Here is a 20,360-nt window from a genome sequence, read left to right on the forward strand (position 1 = left end):
AATGAACTAGAGATAATTAAGTACTGGCATCAGGAGTATTTCCTCAGATATCACTGGGTTATATAGTAATTTCATCAGGAACATCTCTGGATGACCTCTCTGGCTGGATCCCTGGTTTACATCATTTTTATCCAGAGCAGTCCGTTTCACATTCTGCTGCCAAACTTTGTCAGTTGTTTGAAGACTAGGATTAGGAGAAGAGAGAGACATAAACACTAAATTGTCCTGCCTTGACTTTGACAGATAGTAAGATCTAACACATTTTACCAAATGAAGAGTGACAGTTAAAGACAGGTTCTATCACATATTTAGGGATACCTTTTTTATTGTTTGTTTCTATTTTGTGACAGGAATTACAGCTACCTAGGAAGCAGTCATAGATTCCTCCTTATCTGTTAACACAAGACCAATACAACAAAATCTAAACCAAAAATAAAACCAGAACTCATCACTCCCTACTGTTTCTTTAGCAAATCCAGTTAGAATCATGCGCAGAGCCAGTAATAATAGTAGCTAGAGGAGAAAAGAGAACAGGATGAAGTCTGAAAGCCTGTCTTCTTTGTGGGATAAGAGCTGGTCCTGATCCTGTTTCTTTAAAAAAACAACAACAAAAAATCTATAGTCTGAATCTGTTTTTTTTTTTTTTCTCTTTGAAATGCAGGAAACATAACTTCAAAAGATTGTATACCTACAAACCTACTGACCAACCAGTAACGTTAACATTTATCTTTTCCATTTCCTCCTGGCTCTAATTAGAGGGAGAGAGACACTGTCCTACTTGTTTTTTCTTAGTTGTAAGCAATAAAACTCCCCTAAAAATAATAAAAGTGCTACGTCTTTTCTTTTGTGGGGGCAAAAATAAGGAAAAGGCTGAGACTGTTATATACTCTTCAGGGAGAAGGAAATTTTTGACTAGAGGTCATGTATGGTAGATAGCAGCATAGTAAAAGGAAGCAGACAGGTCATGCTCTGTTGGAGGTAGCATAGTTTGGGAGTGGGGATAAATGAATGTGGCTCCAGGAAGAAAATTGTTTCCAGGGTAATGTAATGATTTGTGACCCTGGTCCATTTGACTCATTGTCTGTAAGTTTCTGGGACACTATTCTTACTCCTCCTTTTTAGGTTTGTCACTTATTTTTTCTCTTTCCCATTCTTGTTACCCAGTAGTAAGAATGGTATAAAATGGATATATCACAAAATGTTTTCTGGGTCTCTCTATAAGTAGAAATGAAATGCTTTCATAAAGGTATTTTTTATATATGATAATTTTATAGTACTTTGAATATAATAGGCAGGCAGAGAGAGTCTCTCTAGCAGAATTGTATTCTTTTCTATCTTTGGCTGTAGAAGTACTAGAGAGAGACAACACAGGATACCCTTTGGCTCATTCCAGATGCTTTCCCTAGAGCTGCAGGCTTTGTAGGCACAGTCTGCATTCCAAATTATTGTAGGTCATAGCTGTATCAAATATTTTAATACAGCATAAAAAGGGTTGATTTTCAAACTCCATTATCAGTGTCTCATGGCCTGATCACCAAAGCCACTTTAAGTTTTTGTTATGGCAGTTCTTCATTCTTAATACCAGTTTTCTGGGTTAATTAGGGCATGAGTTAAACTGCTGTAACAGAGATCCCAAAATATAGCAGTGGCTTAAATAAAGCAAATTGATCTTTCTCTCATGTAATATTTCTGTGGGTGGAGAAGTGTAGGCTGATGAGTTGTCTTCTGCTCCATATTATTGTTTGTTGACCCAGGTTTCTTCTGTCTTGTCTCTCTGCCATCCCCTGGATCATTCCACCTCATTTGGCAGCATTGCAGCTGGGTTGCTGTCATGTCCATTCCAGTCTGTAGGAAAAGGGACTATAATTTAGTTAAGAGTAGGTCACTTCTGGCCGGGCACAGTGGCTCACGCCTGTAATCCTAACACTTTGGGAGGTCCAGGCAGGTGGATCACAAGGTCAGGAGTTTGAGACCAGCCTGGCCAAGATGGTGAAATTCCTGTCTCTACTAAAAGCTACAAAAAAAAATTAGCTGGGCGTGGTGGAAGGCATCTGTAATTCCAGCTGCTTGGGAGGCTGAGGCAGGAGAACCGCTTGAACCTGGTAGGCGGAGGTTGCAGTGAGCCGAGATTGTGCCACTGCACTCCAGCTCGGGCAACAGAACGAGACACTGGCTTCAAAAAAAAAAAAAGCAGATCAGTTCCTTTTAGATGATGAAGTTGCACAGTTGCTTCTGGTCATATTCTCTTGGTAAGAACTTGCCATGGTTTGCTGCAAAGAGGATTGGGGAATAAAGTCTCTAGCTAGACAGTATGTGCCCTACTAAAACTTGAAAAGTATAGAGGATGAAGAGTATGGATTTTGTCCTTTGTCTATTTTCTTTCTTTTGAGACACAGAGTCTTGTTCTGTTGCCCAGGCTGGAGTGCAGTGGCATGATCTTGGCTCACTGCAACCTCTGCCCCTCGGGTTCAAGTGATTCTCCTGCCTCAGCCTCCTGAGTAGCTGGGATTACAGGCCCCTGCCACCACATCCAGCTAAGTTTTGTATTTTTAGTAGAGACGGTGTTTCACCATGTTGGCCAGGCTGGTCTAGAAATCCTGATCTCAGGTGATCTGCCCGCCTTGGCCTCCCAAAGTGCTGCAATTACAGGTGAGAGCCACCATACCCAGTCCCTTTATATGTTTTCTACAGGTTTATGTGCCTTGTTCAGCTTTGGAGTTCTTCACCTATTCTTGATCTGAATACCCTTTTTTTGTTTGGGGGGGAGGGAAGGAATTCAGATTGTATTCATTTTCTCTCATCTGTGACATTCATTTTGTTCATGAGGTCATTTGTCCTATAGAAAAATGTAAATTTTCATTTTATGATTCCTTTTGAATACAGACTTACATATATGTAGATTTGATTCTAGATACCTTATTAATTTTATCTCTAGGGATAGACAGGACACCTTTTGATAGACCCCATAAGCCCTTAATTTAAGGTCAGCTTTTCTATTTCAATTTTTTAAAAAAGAAAAGAAACATGTTATTTTAAGTATGAAAACCAAAACCATCTGTTTGATGCCTCATATTATCATTAATTTTATGATTTGATAGGTTTTACAACTATTTGTAGTTTTTTCTAACTACGCAGGAATAGTTATTCAAATTGTTTTTTGAAATGCTTTTCTAAAATTTATTTTGAATCTAGAAGATAGTCTTTTTTTTTTTAAAAAAAAAGGGAAGTCAGATTGAAGTGCTAATCTGAGTGATAAGAGATAAAGTTTTGTGTGAAATTTAGTGTTGAAGCTGCTAAATATGTCTAGTGTATAGCTAAAATATGGTGTGGAATTCAGGGGAGAAGTTAGCGCTAGAGATGTTGACTTACAAATCGTTTAAGTCCAGAGGAGGTTGTTGAAATGTGGATAACAAATACGTTCTTCAAAGAGGAGCTTATAGACTGGGTGCGGTGGCTCATACCTATATTCCTGGCACTTTGGGAGGCCAAGGTAGGAGGATGACTTTAGGGCAGGAGTTTGAGACCAGCCTCGGCAACATAGTGAGACCCCATCTGTACAAAAAATGGAAAAGAGTGTGGTGGCATGTGCCTGTAGTCCCAGCTGCTTGTGAGGCTGAGGCAGGAGGCTGGCTTAAACCTAAGAATCTGAATGATCATACCACTGCACTCCAGCATGGGTGACAGAATGAGTCCTTTTCTCAAAAACAAAAACAACCATCCAACCCCAGGAGCATATAAATGATGTATAGAGGGCTGTACCCACATTTAGAGGTCTAAAGGAAATCAGCTGAAGGGACAGATATTAGACCATATATCTCCCTGCATATAAAAGATAGAAGAACACTTCACTAAGGAAGAAGTAGTCTTAGTGTGAAATGAAGTTTTAGGATGTTTGAAGAAAGCTTGTGAGTGGTGCCTGGATTGTTAGTTCTTTTGCCATTGGTAGTGTTGACAAGAATAATTGTTATAGTAGGAGGCTGGTTACAGTTAGAAAGGGTTAGTTGAAGGGGAAGGTAATAGAGTTCAGTCACTTTAATGTGCCATCTCATGAATTTGGTGGTAAGAGGGAAGACAGAGAAGAGGAACTTGAAAGAACTTTAAGATTTTTTTGTTTGTGGTTAGTGATGCAGAAAGGTCTAAATAAATTTCAAGTTAGAAAAGAAGGAGCCAGCCAAGAGCATGGAATTGCATCACGATCACTGGTAGGGAGGTGTAATGTCTCTTCATTCTAGTAATAGAGCATGACCTTCAGAGTGGACATCCAATTTTCATTAAATGAGAAGAATGATGTTAAGGGTAGTGGTGTGTGGAAATCCTCCCAGCTGTTAGATCGCCTCCCGAGAAAGTACATATAAGGTGTTTGGATTTGGAATCAAGGAGAATGGATAAAGGCAATAGAGTAAGGGTTTGTCCTTTTCAAATATTTAGCTTTTAGAAAGGCTAATAATTAGGATACATAATGAGTATTATAAATTAATAATAATTTTATAAAGTGCGAAACAATTTTTAATGAGTCACTTTGAAATACATTTGTTCTGTAGACCAGTTGCTATAATCCTAAAATAAAGAGTCTTTTTTGACTGGATGCAGTGGCTCATGCCTGTATTCCCAGCACTTTGGGAGGCTGAGGTGGGTGGATCATCTGAGGTCAGGAGTTCAAGACCAGCCTGGCTAATGTGGTGATGAAGCCCAGTCTCTACTAAAAATAGAAAAATTATCCGAGCATGTTGGCAGGTTCCTGTAATCCTAGCTACTTGGGAGGCTGAGGCAGGAGAATTGTTTGAACCTGGGAGGTGGAGGTTGCAGTGAGTTGAGATCATGCCATTGCATTCCAGCCTGGGTGACAGAGCGAGACTCCATCAAAAAGAGAAAAAAAAAATTCTTTGTTGTTGTTGTTGTTGTTGTTGTTGTTGTTGAGGTAGTATCTGTATGTGTCACCCAGGCTGGAGTGCAGTGGTATGATCACAGCTCACTGTAGCCTCAACTGCAGCGAACTGATTGATTCTCCCACCTCAGCCTCCTGAATACCTTTCACTACACGTGTGCCACAGTGCTTGGCTAGTGTTTTTGTAGAGATGGGGTGTCACCATGTTGCCCAGGCTGTCTTGAACTACTGGCAGTACACCTGCCTCAGCCTCTCAAGGTGCTGGGATTACATGTGTGAGCCACCACACCTGGCCAAAAATAAGATTTTTTTTTTTTTTTTGAGACAGGATCTGGCTTTGTTACCCTGGCCTGAGTGCAGTGGCAAGATCCCAGATCACTGCAGCCTCCGCCTCCTGGGTTCAAGGCATATCCTTCCTTCTCAGCCTCCTGAGTAGCTGAGACTATAGGCGCTCACCACCATGCCTGGCTAATTTTTATATTTTTTGTTAAGACGAGATTTCACCATGTTGCCCAGGGTGGTCTCAAACTCCTGAGCTCAAGGGATTTGCCCACCTTGGCCTCTCAAAATGCTGGGTTTACAGGCATGAGCCACCGTACCTGGCTAAGATTCTTAACAGTTACTACTAGGATGAAACTTCTCAGAGTCAGCTATAATTTGGGCACAGGGAAAGGTATACCATGCTTTACATTATTTTGATAATAATTTTGCAGTAGAGGATAAAGATGCACAATAGCACTAATTATGTGCATAAACTTTTCTTATATTAGTGAAGTATTGTCATTTGTTGTTTCTGTTTACATTATGACTTGTGCTTTATGGATGAATTCACCAGTGATTAATATAAATACAAAAATGACTCTTTGTATTCTCTTGTTTACTGTTAAGCAGAAATCAAAGAACAATCTGCAGAAGAGGATGCTGAAGCAGAAGTGGATAACAGCAAACAGCTAATTCCAACTCTTCAGCGATCTGTGTCTGAGGAATCGGCAAACTCCCTGGTCTCTGTTGGTGTAGAAGCCAAAATCAGGTTAGAGAATGAATGCAGCTGAATTGGATATTAGTGAGAGGAAAAAAGCAGTGAATTGACTGTAGAGAAAATTCATGGAGTATGAGTTTAGGTTGAAAATCTGGGTGGAATTTAATGATTTAGTGGCTAAATTTGAAGCTGATACCTCTGTGTGTAATTGGGATGAGCACTTCTGTGGACTTAGGCAATTGTAGAACAGGGCAGTACACTAGGGCTTTAACTCTAGTTGTCTCGGGCCAGTACAGAATATTACCAATGTGCTGTTCCTGGCAGAAGACATAAATGTGAGCATTTAGCATGAGGAATAATTTTTGATACTTACCTATAAACTTAAGTTTATACTTTTGTTCCTTACCTTCTCCCTATTCATTTAATAAAAGCAACACAGGACATTATAACCTGTCTCTTTTTCCCTCCACCCCCCACTCCCTTTTTTTTAAGTAGAAACTCTACTGTATTGCTCAGGCTGGTCTCAAACTTGGGCTCAAGTGATTCTTCCACCTTGGCCTCCCGAAGTGCTGGGATTACAGGCATGAGCCACTACACTGGGCCTGTAACCTCTCATTGTATAATTCAGCTTTAAAATTTTAAGAGTTTTCAGACCTTATTTGAAAGACATGAATAAAATAATGAAATTATCTATCAGTTGAGTACTCTCTCTCCCTCCCTCCTTTCCTGCCTTCCCTCCCTTCCCCTCTCTCCCTTCCTTTTCTTCCTCCTTCCTTCATTCCTCTCTCCGTTCTTCCTTCCTTCTGTTCCATCCCTTTTCTCTCCTTTCCCTCCATCCCTCCTCCCTCCTTCCTCCCTTTGTTTCCCTCCACCTTTCCCTCTTCCCTTTTCTTCCATTCCTTTATTTACTTTTTATTTTTTGAGGCAGGGTCTTACTCTGTTAAACCAGACTGAAGTGCAGTGGTGAGATCACAGCTCACTGCAGCCTCAACCTCTAAGGCTTAGGTGATCCTCCCACCTCAGCCTCCTAAGTAGCTGGTACTACAGATGTGTGCCACTATACTTGGCTAATTTTGAGTTTTTTGTAGAAATTGGGTCTCTTTATGTTACTCAGGATGGTCTGAAACTTCTGGGTTCAAGCAATCCTCCTGCCTTAGCCTCCCTAGGTTGTGGAATTATAAGCATGAACCATTGCACCTGGCTTCTCTCATCTTCTTGAAGCATTTTCTTTCTTTTGCTTTTGGGACATCACTCCTCATTTTGTGTTTTACAAGTTGCTGTGGAGACTCTACATATTATAATTTTGGAATCCTTAAGGATAAATCCTCAGATATCTTGTCTACTTTTTTGTCTCTGGTCACTCCCTGGGAAAGAAAACTCATTCATTCTGATAGCTGTAACCTCTATTTGTGTCTTTAAGAGTCACAACTGTTCACTTCCATTGTTCTTCTGTACCTGAACTCCAGACTTTTATGTCCAACCGTCTGCTTGACATCTCCATTTGGAAGTATACTAGGCACCTCACCCTTACCATGTCCAATACCACGCTTGATTCTGCCTCCACCTCTGCCGAGAATTTGCTTCTTCCCAAGATTTCCTCATTTCAATAAGTAATGCCAGCATTCCACTCAGTTGTTTAGTCCAGAAACTTTGGAGTTAATCCTTGAGTTCTGTCTTTTCTCATACCTTACAGCTCAACCTGATAACCGAAACAACTTGTTACTTGCCTACCATTTTGGTTGAAGTCACTGTTATCCTTTGGAAGTTGTAGTAGCCTTTTAACCAGTCTTTCTGCTTCTCTTTACCTTTACCTTTCCCTAGTCCAATTTGTTTATAGTACAGTTGCAAAAATTATTGTAATAATGATAATCAGGTTTCCACTCTCTTTCATGACTATTATATTTAAATTAAATACTTAAATTATATTCATAATTTTAAATACTTAACATGTCTACAAGGTGTGATCTGGTCCTGACTGCCTCTCTCATGTCATTTATCACTCATTGTGCTCTCACCACACTGGCCTTACTCTCTTACATGTGCTGATGTGGTTTCTGTCTGAGAACTTTGGTGCTTGCTCTGCTGGTCTCCTGACTTCCTCCCAGAGAGGCCATCTTACTGATAATACTAGTCTCCTCTGAAGGGTCACATGTAGCTTAGTCTCAGTAAGCTCAGGAAAAAAAACATACAGTGTGAATCAAGGTAAAGAATACACTGGTGTTTATTATATTGTAGTCCTCTCCTCCTCCTCCTCCAATATTTTTTGGGAGGTTTGAACATTTTCAAAATGAGTAGGATGGAAAAGAAATAAAGCAGCAGCTCCCGCTGTATTTTACATAGTAACTTGCTTTATTTTTCTTTGGGGCACTTATTATTTTCTAACAGTTCATTTGACTGTCATGTGAACTCTGAACGCAGGCACTTTGTTTGCCGGTTTTGTTCACTGCACTGTCTCCTGCACCAAATAGTCCCTGACAGAGATTAGGTGCTCTGTATGTATGTATATATATATTTTAATGAATAATGAAGTCTAGTTGATTGAGAAGACTTTAAAGTTCTGCTTAAATTTTTGTAGTTTGATTGATACTACCATAAACTTCACTTTTTACTATGTTTTCTATAGAAATTAGAAATGGTAATGCATATGTGGAATTGAGAGGTACAGAATGCAGAATATTTGCTAGTTTAGAGCAAGCATCTGAGAGCCATCTGAGAGTATTCTGTGCCTCTATCCTCTAGGCCTATTTTGGGAACCCATTGTAGTTCTTAACCTCCTTGCTTGATTCTTCTGCAGATCTGAAGGACAGAGTATACCTGACTGACTTATCTTTTTGCCCCCTGTGAGTGGCACACTGTCACTGTTAGTCCTCACCTAATACATGTATAAAGAATGAAAGTTAAAAGCTACTCATGAATATATGATAATTTCATTTGTAATAATCATGGCTTATCAGTGGAAAAGAATAGTTCACTCAGTAATTGACTATCCATTTAAAAAATATAGGTAGATTGATGCTCCATACCACATGGAAAAGTAAACGAGGTAGATTAATAAGCAATGCCATTGTTATTTATTTATCCTGGGCTATACTACCACCACCACTGTTATTTTCATGTACACTGTGAGAAAGCCAGCATACTGTAAATATACACCTGGTGTTTATTCCAAGTTCTGCAACTCTTTGACCTTTATTTATTCATCTTTATCAATCTGTCCAACAGTTTCCTTAAAATACGACGAACAGATTGAATTTAATGAATTTTAATGGTACAGTATATAAAATGTTTCTAAATGAATCTATAATCACCCTATTATAATTAATAGGATTTTAGCAATAGTGCCAGATACAAAATCAAAGTGCAAAAATCATATGTATTTATATATGTCAGGAACAGAGTTAAATGGCGTTGTTTTTGTTCGTTCGTTTTTGGTTTTGTTTTGAGACAGAGTCTTTCTTTGTCACCAGGCTGGAGTGCAGTGGCACGATCTGGCTCCCTGCCACCCCTGACTCCCTGGTTCAAGTTTTTCTTCTGCCTCAGCCTCCCAATTAGCTGGAATTACAGTCACACACCACCACGTCCAGCTAATTTTTGTATATTTTTTTTAAGAGACGGGGTTTCATCATGTTGGCCAAGATGGTCTTGATCTCCTGACCTCATGATCCACCCACCTCGGCCTCCCAAAGTGCTGGGATTACAGGCATGAGCCACCATGCCCGGCCAGTAATTTTTAGAATATTATTTTCCAATAATATAAAATAATATCACGTGACTAGAATTATGTGCAAAAATGTAGAACTTTTATGGAGAAAATTACTTAACTTTTCGGAAAGATATTAAGGAACAAAGACGTAATAGAAATATATTCACATTTTAGGGGATTCAGTATTTTAAAGGTATTCTTTCCCAATTGATCTATAGGTTCAAGAAGATTCTAATAAACATTTCTACAGTAAATTTCACAAGCTGATTTTATACATTTATATGAATATGCAAAAGACAGGATAAGCCAAAGGGCCCATGAAGAAGAGGGAAGGATTGCTTTATTTGATACTGAGACTTTTCATAACATGGTAATAAATTAAGTCAGTGCTGTATTACCCACAGAAATAGATAGCCCAGTGGAACAGAATAGGGAACCCAGATACAGATATGTGAGTAATGTGGACAGGTTATTTATAACAAAGGGGCATCACAAATTTAAGGATGTCTCTTTCAACAATTGTGCTGGAACAATTAGATATACTTTAAAAAAAAAGTAGACCTAATTTATTCACCTCAACTCTGGTTAATTTATAGACTTGCATGTGAGACGCAAGTTAATAAAAGCAGTTAATGTAGAGGGATTTCTTCATTGCTTTGGAGGTAAGTAAAGACTTTTAAAAAACAAATGGAAAGCACTAACTATAGAAAAGGGTTGATTGGCCAGGCACAGTGGCTCACGCTTATAATCCTAGCACTTTAGGAAGATGAGGCAGGAGGATTGCTTGAGCCCAGGAGTTCGAGACCAGCCTGTGTTGAACATGACAAAACCCCATCTCTACAAAAAATACAAGAGTTAGTGAGGCGTGGTGGTGCTGCTTGGGAGGCTGAGGTGGGAAGATCACTTGAGCCCAGGAGATTGAGGCTTCAGTAAACCGTGATCCTGCCACTGCACTCCAGCCTGGATGACAAGAGAGAAACTGCATCTCAAAACAAAAACAAAAACAAAAAAACCTCATACCTGTAATCCCAGCACTTTGGGGAGGCCAAGGCAAACGGATCACCTGAGGTTGGGAGTTTGAGACTAGTCTGACCAACATGGAGAAACCCTGTCTCTACTAAAAATACAAAATTAGCTGGACGTGGTGGCGCATGTCTGTAATCCCAGCTACTCGGGAGCTGAGGCAGGAGAATAGCTTGAATCTGGGAGGTGGGGGTTGCAGTGAGCCAAGATCGCATCATTGCACTCCAGCCTGAGCAGCAAGAGCGAAACTTTGTCTTCAAAAAAAAAAAGGATGGATTAATACCACTATATTTAAATTTAAAACTTTTCATTAAAAAATACCAAAATGAGAGTAAAAAGATAAATGACAGAAAAGGGAAAAATATTTCTAAAGCATATAACTGACAAAGAACTTATGTCCATATGTATTTAAAAATGAAACAAAACAGCCGGGCGTGGTGGCTCACACCTGTAATCCCAGCACTTTGGGAGGCCGAGGTGGGTGGATCACGAGGTCAAGAGATCGAGACCATCCTGGTCAACATGGTGAAACCCCGTCTCTACTAAAAATACAAAGAATTAGCTGGGCATGGTGGCGTGTGCCTGTAATCCCAGCTACTCAGGAGGCTGAGGCAGGAGAATTGCCTGAACCCAGGAGGCGGAGGTTGCGGTGAGCCGAGATCACGTCATTGCACTCCAGCCTGGGTAACAAGAGCGAAACTCCATCTCAAAAAAAAAAAAAAAAAAAAAATGAAACAAAACAATTCAATAGGAAAAGGCCACTTCTGTAGAAGGCAGTAAGCATTACTTCATTACTTGATTATGACATTTTTAAACATGCTATTGGATTTTAGTTAGCTAATATTTTGTTTATATTCATAATCTGTGAATTTTTGTAATTTTTACTGTAATGTCCTAGTTTTGGAGACAAAATTACACCAGTCTTATGTGGGTGAGGCATCTTTCAGTTTTCTTACATTTTCTGGAACTACTAGTTTAAGATAAGAATTGACTCCATGGAAGTTTGAAGTAAATGTTGTAAAATTACTTGGGTCTGTGGGGTTTCTTTTAGAAAGTGAAGTCACTACCAGTTCAATTCAAAACATTTTTTTCTTTGAATATGTATTATAAATTTGCTCCCGACTTCCATATTTTTTCTGTTTAGCTGTTTCATCTTGTACCAATTTTCTCATGTTATATTTTTCTCAGAACTTACAAATTTTATCTAAAATGATTAATGATACATTTATTATTTTTTAAATATTATTGGCAAATCCTAATTGTACATTTATGAGTACGGTATGATGTTTCAATTCATGAATGCAAAGTAGAATGATTGAATCAAGTCAAATAACATATCCATTACCTTGATTACCTCTCATTTGTTATGGTGAGGCATTTGAAATTTACTCTTAGGTTGGTGCAAAAGTGATTGCAGTTTTTGCCATTACTTTTAATGGCAGAACTGCAGTCACTTTTGCACCAAACTAATAGTTATTTTAAAATATAGGTCACCCTGCTATGCAGTATATCTCAAAACCTATTCCTCCTGTTTCAACCTTCGTATCCTTTGACTAACAACTTACTATTTCCTTCTTCCGGCTTTACTTTCTCTGAGTGTCTGTTTACCATTACTCTACTACCGCTTCTATTAGTTCAGCTTTTTTAGATTCTACATATAAGTGAGATCATGCAGTTATTTGTCTTTCTGTACCTGGCTTATTTCACTTATCATAATGTCCTCTAGATTCATCTGAGTTGTTGTAAAAGACAGGTCTCTCCCACCCTCTGACTCTTCCCCCCTCCCCCCTCCCCCTCCTCCCTCCTCCCTCTCCCCTCTCCCCTCCCACTCTCCCCGTCACCTCTCCCCTTCCGCCCTCCTGCTCTCTACTCTCCCCTTCCCCTGCTCTCCCCTTCTCGCGCTCTCCCCTCTCCCCTCTCCCCTCTCCCCTCTCTCCTCTCTCTCTCCTCTCCCCTCCTCCCCTCCTCTCCTCCCCTCTCCCCTCTCCCCCTCCTCTTCTCCTCTCTCCCCTTCTCCCCTTCTCCCCTTCTCCCCTCCCCCATCTCTCTTTTTTTTTTCATTTTGGATAGGGTGTCACTCTGTTGCCCAGGCTGCAGTACAGTGCTGTGATCACAACTCCCTGCAGTCTCAACTTCTTGGACCCACGCAATCCTCCCACCATAGCCTCCAAGTAACTGGGACTACAGGTGTGTACTCACCACACCGGGCTAATTTTTTAAATTTTTTGAAGAGATGATAACATAGTCTTATTATGTTGTCCAGGCTGGTTTTGAGTATCTGGGCTCAAGCAGCCTTCTAGCCTTGACCTCCTGAAGTAAGGGGATTATAGGCATGAGCCACCACTCCCCATCTTCCTGCTTTTCAAGGCTGAATAGTATTCCATTGTTTATATATACACCATATTTTCTTTATCCATTCATCTATTGATGAACACTTAGGTTGATTCCATATCTGGCTTTCGTGAGTAATGCTGCCTGCAGTATGCATGGGCATGCAGATATCCTTTTAACATTGATTTCAGTTCGTTTGGATATATACCCAGAAGTATGATTACTGGATTTAATATGATAATTCCATTTATAGTTTTTTGAGAAACCTCTTTACTGTTTTCCATAATGGCTAACTGACACCCCTCAACAATATACAGAACTTCCATTTTTTCTGTTTCCTTGTCAATACTTATCTTTCATATTTTTGATAGTAGCCATTTGAACAGGTGTTAGGTAATATATGATTATGGTTTCAATTTGCATTTCCCTAATGATTGGTGATGCTGAGCATTTTCTCATGTACCTGTTGGCCATTTATATGTGTTCTTTTGAGAAATGTCTGTTCAGGTCCTTTGCCCAGTTTTTAATCAGGTTGTTTTCTTGCTGTTGAGTTGGGTTCCATATTTCCTCCCATTCTATGGGTTGTCTCTTTACTTTGTTAATTGTTTCCTTTGCTGTACAGAGCTTTGTAGTTTAGCGATCCCATTTGTCTATTACTGCTTTTGTTGCCTATGCTTTCAGGGTCATATCCAAAAAGTTACTGCCTACATGGAACTTTCTCCCTGTGTTTTCTTCCAGTAGTTTTTTTTTTGAGACGGAGTTTCGCTCTTGTTACCCAGGCTGGAGTGCAATGGCACGATCTCGGCTCACTGCAACCTCCGCCTCCTGGGTTCAGGCAATTCTCCTGCCTCAGCCTCCTGAGTAGCTGGGATTACAGGCACGCGCCACCATGCCCAGCTATTCTTCCAGTAGTTTTATAGTTTGACATCTTAAACATAAGACTTTAATCTATATTGAATTGATTTTTGTGTGCTATGTGAGACAAGGGTGTGATTTCATTCTTATGTATGTGGATATACAGTTTTTTTCATCATCATTTATTGAAGAGACAGTTCTTTACCCATTGTGATTTTTTGGCATCTTTGTTATAAATCAACTGAGTGTAAATGTGTGAGTTCCTTCCTGTTTCATTGGTCCATGTGTCTTGTTGTTACTGTTTTTTGAGCCAGAGTGTCTGTAGCACAGGCTGGAGTGCAATGGTGTGATCTTGACTCACTGCAACCTCTGCCCCTGGGCTCAAGACATCCACCCACCCCAGCCCCCTGATTACCTGGGACTACAGGTGCTTGCTACCACCCCTGGCTTATTTTTCTATTTTTAGTAGAGACGGGATTTCACCACGTTACCCAGGCTAGTCGAATTCCTGGGCTCAAGCAATCTGTCTTCCTCAGCCTCCCGAGTGCTGGGATTACAAGTGTGAACCACTGTGCCTGTCCAGATGTCTGATTTATTTATTTATTTTTTTAAGATGGAGTCTTGCTCTGTTGTCCACAATAGAGTGCAGTGGTGTGGTCTCGGCTCACTGCAACCTCTACCTCCCAGGTTCAAGCAATTATCCTGCCTCAGCCTCCCCAGTAGCTGGGGTTACAGGCGTGTGCCCCCATGCCCAGCTAATTTTTATATTTTTAGTAGAAATGGGGTTTCATCATGTTGGCCAGGCTGGTCTCAAACTCCTGACCTTGTGATCCTCCTGCCTCGGCCTTCCAAGGTGCTTGGATTACAGGCATCAGCCACCATGCCCGACCATCTTTCTCTTGACTATATTGCTCTGCCTAGGACTTCCAGTAATATATTGAAAAGAAATAATGAGAATGAGCCTTTATTAATTTATATTATTATTATTATTTTTTTTTTTTTGAGACAGAGTCTTGCTTTGTCGCCCAGGTTGGAGTGCAGTGGTGCGGTCTCAGCTCACTGCAACCTCTGCCTCCTGGGTTCAAGCGATTCTCCTGCCTCAGCCTCTCAAGTAGCTGGGATTACAGGCACATGCCACCATGCCTGGCTAATTTTTGTATTTTTAGTAGAGATGGGGTTTCACCTTGTTAGTCAGGCTGGTCTCGAACTTCTGACCTCATGATCCGCCCACCTTGGCCTCCCAAAGTGCTGGGATTACAGGTGTGAGCCACTGTGCCCAGTCAAACATTTATTATTTTTTTTATTTGTTGATATGTAGTTATTTCTCCTCTTCATTCTGTATTTTGTTTGAATTTTGCCTGTTTTTTTCCAACAGAGATTTTTGCTTTAAAAGAATTAGGTTTTGGTGGTCTTCTCTATTGTTATTAGTTTTCTGTTTCCCTGATTTCTGTTGTTTTCCTTGTAGTTTTCTATCAGTATCCTTGTTTGCTTTGTCCTCAACTTCTTTGTTTTAAAAAATTACTATTTTTTTCAAAGCTACTGCAAATCAATTAAAAAAAAAAATATATATATATATATATATATATATATATATATTTTAATTGAGGCGGAGTTTTGCTTTTGTTACCCAGGCTGGAGTGCAATGGCGCGATCTCAGCTCACCGCAACCTCCGCCTCCTGGGTTTAGGCAATTCTGCCTCAGCCTCCCAAGTAGCTGGGACTACAGGCACGCACCACCATGCCCAGCTAATTTTTTGTATTTTTGGTAGAGACGGGGTTTCACCATGTTGACCAGGATGGTCTCGATCTCTTGACCTAGTGATCCACCCGCCTCAGCCTCCCAAAGTGCTGGGATTATAGGCGTGAGCCACCGTGCCTGGCCTAAAAAATATATATATATTTTAAATAGAGACAAGGTCTCACTGTGTTGCCCAGACTGGTCTGGAACTCCTGGGTGCAAGTGATTCTCCTGCCTCGACCTCCCAAAGTGCTGAGACTACAGCTGTGAGCCACAGTGCCTGGCCCCCAACTTCTTTAGTTGAAAGCTTAGCTCATTTCTATTTATACTTTTTTTTTTTTTGAGACTGAGTCTTGCTCTGTTGCCCGAGCTAGAGTGCACTGGCATGATCTCGGCTCATTGCAGCCTCTGCCTCCCACGTTCAAGTGATTTTCCTGCCTCAGTCTCCTGAATAACTAGGATTACAGGCATGTGCCACCACACCTGGCTAATTTTTATTTTTAGTAGAGATTGGATTTCACCATGTTGGCCAGTTTGATCTTGAACTCCTGACCTTGGGTGATCCCTGGACTCTGCCTCCCAAAGTGCTGGGATTACAGGCGTGAGCCGCTGTGCCTAGCCAATATCTACTTAATTTTTATCCATTTGATATAGTATTTTCTGGGAAAGTAATTAAAATCTTCCACTGTTGTTGATTTATTTTTTTTAGCCCTCCAGTTTTGTTAGTGTAGGTTGAGTATCCTTTACACAAAATACTTGGGACAGGCCAGGTGCAGCGGCTGATGCCTGTAATTCCAGCACTTTAGGAGGCCAAGGCAAGTGAGTCACCTGAGGCCATGAGTTTGAGACCAGCCTGGCCAACATGGTGAAACCATGTCTCTACTAAAAATACAAAAATTAGCCAGGTGTTGTGGCGTGTGCCTCTAGTCCCAGATATTTGGGAGGCTGAGGCAGGAGAATCACTTGAATCAGGGAGATGGAAGTTACAGTGAGCTGAGACTGTGCCACTGCACTTCAACCTGGATGACAGAGCGAGACTCCATCTCAAAAACAAAAACAAAACCAAAAGCAAAATGCTTGGGAGCAGATGTGTTTTGGATTTTGGAATATTTGCATATACATAATAAGATATTTTGGGGATGGGAGACATGTGTACACATGAAATTCATTTATGTTTCGTATATACCTTATACACATAGCCCGAAGGTCATTTTATAGAATATTTAAGTTGTTTTATGCTGAAACAAAGTTTATATTAAGTATTTAGATGTGAAATTTTCTACTTGTGGTATCATGTTGGTGCTTAAAAAGTTTTGAATTGGCCGGGTGCGGTGGCTCACGCCTATAATCCCAGCACTTTGGGAGGCTGAGGTGGGCGGATCACAAGGTCAGGAGTTGGAGACCAGTCCTGACCAACATAGTGAAACCTTGTCTCTACTAAAAATGCAAAAAATTAGCCAGGTGTGGTAGTGTGCACCTGTAATCCCAGTTACTTGGGAGGCTGAGGCAGGAAAATTGCATGAACCTGGGAGACGGAGGTTGCAGTGAGCTGAGATCGTGCCATTGCACTCCAGCCCGGGCAATAGTGTGAGACTCATGTCAAAAAAAAAAGTTTTTTATTTTGGAGCATTTTGTATTTTGGATTTTCAGATTGGAGATGGTTAACCATCTCTTTCAGATTAGAGATTCATTTGGAGGCCTGTTAGTCTGAGTATATGGTTATAATGGATATCTGTTATACTACTATTGATCGTTTTATTAGTGTATGACATCTTTTTCATCTCTAATGCTGTTTTCTTTTTGAGCTAACTTTCATTTTGTCTGATAAAGTTATCGCCACTCAGACTTTGTTTTGGTTTATTTTTGCCTGGTATCTTTTTACCTCCTTTCCCATCAACATTTTGTCCTTGTTTTATGTGTCCTTTGTCTTTATACTTCCAACATTTTTTGCACCTAATCTTTTTTTTTTTTTTTTTGAGAGGGAGTCTATCTCTGTTGCCAGGCTGGAGTGCAGTGGTGTGATCTTGGCTCACTGCAACCTCTGCCTCCCGGGTTAAAGCAGTTCTCCTGCCTCAACCTTCTGAGTAGCTGGGACTATATAGGCACACACCACCATGCCCGGCTAATTTTTATATTTTTAGTAGAGATGGTTTCACCATGTTGGCCAGGATGGTCTTGATCTCCTTATCAAGACCATGACCAGAAGATCATGGTGATCCATGATCTGCCCGCCTTGGCCTCCCAAAGTGCTAGGATTACAGATGTGAGCCACTGTGCCCGGTCTGCACCTAATTTTAATCTAATCTCAAAAGTGGTCTTGTGATTTTTGCCTTTTAATTGTTGATTTTTGTTTACATTATTGTAATTGGCTACTAATATTTTGCCATTTAAAAAAATGTTTTTCAGCTGCTGTATACATGGTATTTATTTGTTTATTTATTATTTTTGAGATGGAGTTTCACTCTGTTGCCTGGGCTGGAGTGCAGTGGCACGATCTTGGCTCACTGCAACCTCCACCTCCTGGGTTTAAGTGATTCTCCTGCCTCAGTCTCCCAAGTAGCTTGGATTACAGGTGCCTGCCACCATGCCTGGCTAATTTTAGTATTTTTAGTAGAGACAGGGTTTTACCATGTTGGCCAGGCTGGTCTCGAATTCCTGACCTCGTGATCTGTCTGCCTCGGCATCCCAAAGTGCTGGGATTACAGGTGTGAGCCACCGTACCCAGTCTCTTTTCCTTTTTAAAATACAGACAGGATCTCACTATATTGACCAGGCTGGTCTCAAAATCCTGGGGTCAAGCAATCCTTCTGCCTTGACCTCTCAAAGCACTGGGGTTACAGTGTGAGCCACTGCTCCTGGCTGAGTTGCTATATGTATGTTTTTCTTCTTTGGTTGTGCATGAACACCTAATGAGGTACATGGAGAGGAGCCTGTGTGTGGGTTAGAATTCCTCTTGTGTCTGTGGTCACAGGTGTTAACATATTCTCACCGTGTCTCACACTTGGCTTCTAGCAATTTGTTAAAATTTTTTTACTCAATTCTGATTATCCTGCTTGTATGATATTCAGTGTCCTCTTCCTCAGAGGTACTGTTGTCTCATTTTTTTGTGAAAGTGTCTTTCATTTGATTGTGAGTTGGTTGTCCTGTGATTTCTGCCCTCTGATGGGTTTCAGAAAAGTAAATTCGCAGATTCTCTGATTGGGTTATATTGTGCAATTGGGCACAATGCTGTTTGTAGTTTTCTACAGCCAAACCAAAAGCTAGAATCATTTTAAAAAGTCAACAATAAATTACTCTGAGATGTTTGACCTTTCTTATTTCATACAACCTTTCCTGATTTTTTAATAATTGAAGTATTTCTCTAGAAGTATTTTCATTGTGGATCTTTTGGGTGGCAAAATTTCCGAGGTCTTCTAATCCAGAGAATAATTTTACTATACCTTCACATTTCAGTGATAGTTTTGAATATAAAATTGAAGGCTAAGTTATTTTTATGCAATATCTTTAAAATATTGCTCCATTTTTTTAATCAGTGCTGTTATAATCAATGTTGTTGATAAGGCTAATGTGAATATGATTGTTGCCTCTCATGGGTAGTGTTTCTAGGGGAAGAAACAAACCAGAAATGGGATATGTTGAAATAAATGTAAGCTTAATAGCTCAGAGAAAATTATAAATAAGAGTATATTAAGATACTGGCAAAGCATATGGTGGTGGTCTCTTTTTGGCAAGAATAAATTTTCTTTTTCAATTTGACTTGATTTTTCTGAAATTAGACTACATTTAATTTGTGTATATGTGTGTATCTCAGTACTAGCTGACAACACATTTTATCATGAACTTGAAATAGGTAATTTATTAGACTAGCAAAAGCTAATTTTCATAAAAAGTAATTAGTTGAGAGTCCAATGTGAGCTAAACCTAAGTTTTAAAAAGTCACCTTAAAAGACTATAAATTGTTTCTATCACTTGGTAATGGAAGATGTGTAAGATCACGGGATAAATACTATAGAGGTAACTTTAATGCCTGAGAAGAAGGATTTGGGTATAGCAGCAGTAAGTATCTTGTGAAGGGTAAATATAACTAAGAGGAAGTGGTCCTTTTAATTTCATTCCTTCTAAGCTCTCTTAAAAGTGTATAATCCATATATGTGTATTGTTTTAAAATTTTTTAATGTTATCTTTTTTTTAATTAATAGACTTAGAAGAGCAGTTTTAGGTTTACACAAAAATTAAGCTCATTCTCCCACCTCCACCCGTAACAGTTTCCCTTATGATTAGTATTGTCTGCTATGTTAAAACCAATATGGATTATTTATTTATTTATTTATTTAGAGACCAAGTTTTGCTCTTGTTGCCTAGGCTGGACTGCAATGGGCGATCTCAGCTCACCGCAACTTCCACCTCCTGGGTTCAAGCGATTCTCCTGCCTCAGACTCCCTGGCAGCTGGGATTACAAGAGCCTACAACGATGCCAGGCTAATTTTGTATTATTGGTAGAGATGGGGGTTTCTTCCATGTTGGTCATGCTGGTCTTGAACTCCTGACCTCGGGCGATCCGCCTGCCTCGGCCTCCCAAAGTGCTGGGATTACATGCATGAGCCATCGTGCCTGGCAATTTTTAGCTACAGTCCATAGTTTACATTAGGGCTCAGTACCTGCCATTACAGTATCATATAAAATGATTTCAGTGCTCTAAAAATACCCTTTGCTACTAATCATCCCTTTCCTCCCTCCTGTTCAGCTCTTTTGCTTCCCCCAAATCTACTACCACTTAATCCAGCCACTATTTAAGTTTATATTTTTATATCTCCCCGTGTGTATGCATGTGTGTGGTATATATATC

General features: G+C 40.1%; 1 protein-coding gene across 15 annotated transcripts in view; it reads left to right on the plus strand.

The window, feature by feature from the left end:
* The window catches only part of KMT2C (lysine methyltransferase 2C), a 303,740-nt gene that overhangs the window by 97,407 nt on the left and 185,973 nt on the right, over positions 1–20,360 (plus strand). For 13 of the 15 annotated variants that reach the window (XR_001105806.2, XM_021665228.2, XM_064369600.1 and 10 more), the window contains exon 3: positions 5,774–5,915. Coding sequence is in view for 14 of the 15 variants with exons in the window: in XM_021665228.2 (XP_021520903.2) it covers positions 5,774–5,915 (142 nt within the window). In the remaining variant the exon portion in view is untranslated. The remainder of the gene's footprint in view (positions 1–5,773; positions 5,916–20,360) is intronic. The other 2 variants (XM_021665230.2, XM_012442816.2) reach the window with 1 other exon arrangement.

The sequence above is a fragment of the Aotus nancymaae genome, unplaced genomic scaffold (genome assembly GCF_030222135.1).
Source record: "Aotus nancymaae isolate 86718 unplaced genomic scaffold, 86718_ANA_hifiasm-v0.15.2.pri h1tg000002l, whole genome shotgun sequence".
Lineage (NCBI taxonomy): Eukaryota > Metazoa > Chordata > Mammalia > Primates > Aotidae > Aotus > Aotus nancymaae.